The sequence below is a fragment of the Nanorana parkeri genome, unplaced genomic scaffold, assembly GCF_000935625.1.
Source record: "Nanorana parkeri isolate BGI_ZX_2015 unplaced genomic scaffold, ASM93562v1 scaffold2972, whole genome shotgun sequence".
Taxonomy (NCBI): Eukaryota; Metazoa; Chordata; class Amphibia; order Anura; family Dicroglossidae; genus Nanorana; species Nanorana parkeri.
The window spans coordinates 68,032-74,662 of record NW_017309240.1 but is presented as its reverse complement, the minus strand read 5'-3'; the positions used below and the strand labels follow the sequence as shown (position 1 = coordinate 74,662).

The 6,631-nt window shown below is 47.5% G+C and overlaps 1 protein-coding gene across 1 annotated transcript; it reads right to left on the bottom strand.

Annotated features, from left to right (window-relative positions):
* Nucleotides 1–4,873: 4,873 nt before the first annotated feature.
* On the bottom strand, nucleotides 4,874–5,815 carry LOC108802585 (olfactory receptor 52Z1-like). Its single transcript, XM_018574444.1, has one exon. It carries the CDS (start codon nucleotides 5,813–5,815, stop codon nucleotides 4,874–4,876), a length of 942 nt encoding a protein of 313 aa, XP_018429946.1.
* Between the last annotated feature and the right edge of the window lie 816 nt (nucleotides 5,816–6,631).

The following is a 6,631-nucleotide window of genomic DNA, read 5'->3' as shown; positions in this document are numbered from 1 at the left end:
CGTGTTCTGCACTTCCAGTCCCCCCCTAGAATTGTGACATGAAGGATCCCTGTATGTACCTGTGTACAGGTGAGGTGTGATCATGTCCAGTCCCCCCCTAGAATTGTGACATGAAGGATCCCTGTATGTACCTGTGTACAGGTGAGGTGTGATCATGTCCAGTCCCCCCCTGGAATTGTGACATGAAGGTTCCCTGTACGTACATGTGTACAGGTGAGCTGTGATGATATATAGTCCCCCCCTAGAATTGTGACATGAAGGATCCCTGTACATACCTGTGTACAGGTGAGGTGTGAGGTCTCTGTCCCTCTGCTCTGCGTCTCTTCAGTATCTGTATTTAACTGTGGCTGACCCCCCGGGGGAATCATTCACATGCCGCCGTGAATGTACCAGATGTCACATATCGCCATCACTGTAGTGCTGTGATATTCTATGGGCAGGTAAACCCATCCCTTCCCCCGACAACGAGAGCCCATGGAAGAATACTGACACAATGAAAGGAGATGTTAACCCCTTCCTGTCCGGCCGTGTTTTATATTCCTCCCCGGGATCGGCTCTTATGAGGAACGTTTACTGCGTTTATATGTATGTAGAGGACCTCAGTGTGACGGACCGCCTGAAACCCTGATTGGGTACTTCTGTCAGAATTCCAGTGACCTCAGCCCAAACCTGCCCAATTATTGGATGGAACCAATGTATTAGGACAGAAACTCCTCAAACATCAGACAACACCGATGTTGAAGGGGAAACCAAGATCTGGTTTATTGAAGAAGAGCGCAGAGTTTATACCTCACAGGATCAGATAGAAGTTCAGTGCGTTGAACAGTTCCCACCCCTAGACAGCCGGGTGCCGCATTGGAATTCCTTAAGCACAGACACTCTTTGAACCTAATGAATGTCCTTAATTAGATAAGAGCTTTATCACTATAAACAATGGCCGCTCCCCCAGACAGCCTGCTGCTATAATTAACACGGGGTCACTTAGATGTAATGTCAGGGGAAGTATTGTCACTCCACACATGAACCTCGGAGAATAGTTCCATGTAACCCCAAGAGGTCTGAAGGGGAGTCTCCATAGTTCTAGGTCCATAGTCAGTAGGAAGGAGGCTAGACCTTAGACTCCTCCAGCAGCCCCAGTGACGGTTCAGTCCGTCACACTCAGTCCCCGGCTCCCCTCGATCCCTCCGGATAGCTCCCCACGGTAACCCCCATCCAACGTATGGATTCCACTGAGCGGGTCCTTCAGTCCAAACTCGTAATTTCCTTTCAGATGATAACAAGAGAATCTCTGGTAGACACGGACACATCATAATGGAAGGGACGGATTGGTGTGCAGGGGTCCCCTACATACATGTATATAGAGGTGCCTTGGCGCGGCAGTGCGGCTTTCACATCCTCTGCAGAAGACGTGTATCCGAACCTCTGTCATTATCCTTAGTGGTGAGACAAGTTGTTTTACATGCCGGCTGGTGTGAGTGCGCCATGATGCCTTTCTACTGTTTTACTGTTCAAAGCCCATTCCGTGTGCACCTTACTGTATAACTGGTGACAAATTGTTGAGTGCGTTTGTCGTTTGTTTTGCTTTACCTATTTGGTGCAGCGACGCATGGGGTTTCTCAGCTGCCATTGGGATGTGCGGGATCCCTTGTGTGTTTCTGTGCTTTTAAGGAGGTGGGGCGTCCTCCTGACAAACCTGCACCCAATTTGATATCTTCTGCCCCATGTGCTCCAAGATGGAGACTCTCATAGTTTAGAGTTAGGACGGCACTATAAGAGGTGCCTTGGCGCGGCAGTGCGGCTTTCACATCCTCTGCAGAAGACGTGTATCCAAACCTCTGTCATTATCCTTAGTGGTGAGACAAGTTGTTTTACATGCTGGTTTGTGAGTGTGCCATGATGCCTTTCTACTGTTCCCTACATACATGTAGACGCAGTATAACCTGACCGGACCTCCTCATAAGAGCTGGTAACGATCTGTAGCCCCCTATTCTGTGAGTCGTGTTTTACGCTCCCACATTCGGGACCGATCTTTCATTAGAGATGATTTCAGTTTTATTTTTCTGTTTCATTGTCCCTCTGACCTCAGGGCCCTTTAAATGACAATTCCAAAAACATCAGACAGACACACGTGTGGCCCTCGGTCTGCACAGCCAGTGGAAACCCATTAATCATGACATAGAAGTGCCCACGTACTTCGCCAGACACACAAACTTGGTGGCATGGTAATTGGCCATTGGATGAGCCCATTGGTGGTGGAGATGGATCTTTACTTCAGCGTGAAGCTTTCTGGATTCACACACTGCAGACCAGGAAGGGGTCTGAACACCCCCAAATGATAATCCTCCCAGGTCTGGCCTTCTCATTGTGGATTAGACTCCTAATATAAGTTAGGGACATCAATGAAGCTGATGAAGTGTAGATTGTTCTTCCTCCCTGGCACAGCGACTGGGGAATGACCGGTCAGAAACTAGAAGTGACGAAATCCTCATTGCTCCCAGGTTCATTCACCAGGCGGGAGATCAGTGAATGGATGTTTGCTGACCTCCCTCCGCTCTTCCCGCTGACACCCACCATGACCATGCCAGGTATACAGAAGGGGCAGAGAAGGCTTGGATACATGGCAGGGAGGTTGTGTGGGGTGTGGAAGTGATTACTGAAAGCTGAAATCAGCTGGGGGGATGTAAACACACTCCTGACTGCTATGTGATTGTTTTACATATTCTCCTTATGAGAGGTGATGTGTCCCATCTGCCTCCTGCACCTCGTCATATAGACATGTTTGATGTCTCACTGATGGTTATTTTCTTATACATCCATGTCATCGTGTTTATTGAATGTGACTTCATCTCAGCAGGATTTATGGAATATGAATACATTTTGGTTCTGGTAAACAACATGTCAGAGATACCGTGCACGGGTGTCCCCACACCGCGTACCGGTATCTATACGGGAGGACCGAATGTGTGACCACACCAGACAATGCTTATGAGCATATAGTTTATTCAACACACTGAAAACAAGTAACCACAAGCAACTAATAATAGCCAACTAAAATGCAACACAACATAATCACACACAAAAGGTAACAGGGCAAGGGAACGTGGGGAGCAAGGCAACACGAGGGGAGCCACGGACCATTGGTCAGGGTACAAAGAGACACCAGGGTGCAGGAAACAGGTCACAGGTAATGGCGACAATACTGTGGCACCAGGCTCACTGCAGGGAGGGATTAAATACCCTCCCAGATCAGCATCAGGTGGTGCCTAATTGCTGACACCTGCAGGTGAGCCCTGGAAGTGCAGGACCTGGTTCCAGAGTCATAGTGCCATCTGGAGGCGCTCAGGTCCCTGACAACCACTGGCTGCCTGGAGACACCTGCAGGGGAGCACTGGAACTGCTGGATCTGCTCCAGCGCCACCTGGAGGCGTTCAGATCCCTGACACAACAAACCCCAAACCAGGATATGTATTTTCTGAAAACTCTTCCTATAGTGATTAGCAGGCTCCGGCTTAATGGGAACTTACAACCCCCAATTATGACCAGGACACATTAGAGCCTGTGAGGGGCTCTGCTAGAAGTCTTATGACATGGACATTTTATGATGGGGCCTAATCACAAGACTTTTGAGGATTTGAAGACCATGCTCTGAGTGCTTTTCATTCAACCTGATGTGCCCGAGCTGGTTTGTAACGTAGATCAGAAATATTAGATGTGTTTGGAAATCAACAACCTCGAAGAACCAATGTTCAGAAGGCCTCATGTTAATCAGTCAGCTGATCTATATAATTTACTCACGCAGTCCTTCACACTGGGGGTCTGGAGATGAGGCTCCTCTCAGCAGGAAGCTCAGGAGATGTTGTATCCTAAACCAGGACAAAGTTAGACTCTTTGTCACCGGCCATTTGGTCTCCGGTAGCAGAATGCCGAGACTCCGGGTACAATTACCAGCCTTGTGCTCAGAGTAGCCAGAGCTTCTTTTTACTTCAGAGTTAGACATGAGATACTCATGGCTGGAGGGTCTAATTGGAAAGAGACTAGAAGAAGATGAGGACTGCTGGAACATCTAGCTCTGAATGTGTGTTCCCTGATTAGGGACTACTGGGACTTGTAGGGCCTTACTAGCTGTGAACTGTTGTCCTGCTCGAACACTGAAGAGGCTCCACAGACCAGCTCTACAGTCAGACTCCTGCCTTACCATCCCATGTGGATCCCTCTTCTGCGGAGTGACCTGATGCCTTAAGTGTGAGTCGTGACCCTCTTTTGTTGTACCTGGTTGCTTTTACCCCTTTGCTGTGCCTGGACCGCTGCCTGTGTCCCTGGACTCCAACTGTACTGTGCCCTGCGGCTGTTACCCCTTTGCTGTGCCTGGATTGTTGCCCTGTGCCCTGCTGCTGTTACCCCTTTGCTCTGCCTGGATTGTTGCCCTGTGCCCCTGGACGTTGCCCTTGCTATCTCTTGGTGTTTTAGCCATGTGTTTTGCCCGGATTGCTCCTACACTTGCCGTATCCTAATGTTGAGAACCCCTAATAAAGAACCCCCTGGTCAAGGGTCCGAAAAACCACTTTTCTGTCTCTGTGTGTGTTCTGTGACCCCCACATCCCCCATCACATGGTTGTTTTAGGGGGTAATATGAAATGTGTCAGGTCTCTGCTGGGCTCTCAAGAAACACGAGATTTAACACTAATTGTTTTGTCTCTGAATTGCAAATTATGAAGAAATGAGGGCACTAGCTTTATGTTTCGTACAAATCCCCCTTCTATACACTCACTTTGGGGTTCTTCAGACCTCATGATCATCACCGAGCTTCTAATCCTTTCCTACTTCATCCAAAAATAACAAGAAAATGTCTTTAGCTGAAAGTTGCCGTTAATTCTCAGTTTTTTCCCTTGCGAAACAATTTCCAGACTCGGTCACGGATCTGTCTGGTCCTCACCCCGTACACCAGCGGGTTCATCATAGGAGGCATTTGGAGGTAGGTGAGTGAAAGGAGGGAGTGGATAGAGGGTGGGATGCGTTTCCCAAATCTGTACGCCAGAAGAGTGAAGCTACCTGGGATATAGAAGAATGACATGACACACACATGAGAGGAACATGTGCCAAATGCCTTAGACCGGGCCTCTTTGGAGGGCAGTTTTAGCACAGCTTTGATTATGAACCTGTAAGATAATATGACAACGGAAATATTAAATGCCATTGTCAATATCAGTTGTACAAGGCCATAGATGCCGTTGATGGTGGTGTTGCCGCATGAGGCCTCCGCCATGGACATGTGGTCACAGTAAGATTTACTAATCACTTCATGTCCGCAGTAGGGTAAGCGGGCCACCAGATAGAAACATGGGCCGATCATGAACACCCCTCTTAAAACCAGCACTAAGCTAATCCGGGTGATGACTGGACCAGTAAGAATGGCAGAGTATCTCAGTGGTTGGCATATTGCTACATAGCGATCAAACGCCATCGCCACCAGGACTCCGGACTCCATATAGGTGAGGAAATGGACAAAATACATCTGGATGACACATCTACTAAAAACCACCACCCGAGAGTTCATCCAAAGGACGGCCAACATCTGAGGAGCTATACAAAGAGAGAGCATGGAGTCTGTGATGACCAACAATGACAGGAAGACGTACATGGGAGAATGGAGACCGCCATCAGATAGAATGATGAGAACAATAAGAGGGTTTCCTATCACAGAACACAAAAACATGACCAAGAATGGTGCCGAGATGACGGAATGGAACCTCTCCAGTCCAGGAACTCCGAGGAGGGTAAATGTCACCCATCTCAATTCTGTGATGTTCACAAACATTGTTCTTCATAAGAAATGTCAGTTCCCGGCTTTACAAGTCTTTACAGCCAATAAAATAATAACAATGATGATGAATCTTTATTCTGGAATCTCTCACTGACATCGGCCGGATGAAGACAAAGGTTTCGGAGAATGTTCTCTGTACTGGGGCCCATGTGACCTCCACAATATCTCGGGGGAACATAAACACATTGAAATTGTAAGTCCAACTTTTACACTTTGTATAGTAAGTTGGATATTGGGAGTCGAGGCAGAAAAATCCATTGTAAATGCTCATTTCTGACTTCAGCAGAATCGATTTCACCGGGAAAACGTAGGAATTGGCAACATTCTACCAAAGTGGGAACGCTCTATTGTACTCTCTGAGCTGCTAAGCCAAAATTCTCCTAAAATACACAGCAAATTACTCAGCAATCTACAGACCCCCTCTGTGCAGGAAGAAGCATGTACTTATCTATGTCAGTGTAGATTTATTGTCCTCTGAACTCCTACAGACTGAAATGACCCCGGTATGTCTAATGGAGTCACCAATCCCAGAGTGTCACCTCTGATAAAACCTGATAGGAGGGCTGATATCATTATCAATATTATTACTATACCTTCTATCCCCGGCTCTGCTCCCTAGTAGTGTACTGACTATGCGGAGCTCTCCTGCCACCTGTCCTTGGTTTACACATTCTCTATCATAAGAACAATAATACACATTGTTACAGTTATCTCTGCCAGATACTACAAAGAGAGCTTGACAAGCTTCCCCTTATTACTTGCCCTGCTGTAATGCGTATCTACTCCCAGCAATGTGTACTTACCTCCCAG

Coding starts and splice junctions, on each gene's coding strand:
- LOC108802585 (XM_018574444.1), bottom strand. CDS start 5,815: ATGTTTGTGAACATCACAGAATTGAGATGGGTGACATTTACCCTCCTC.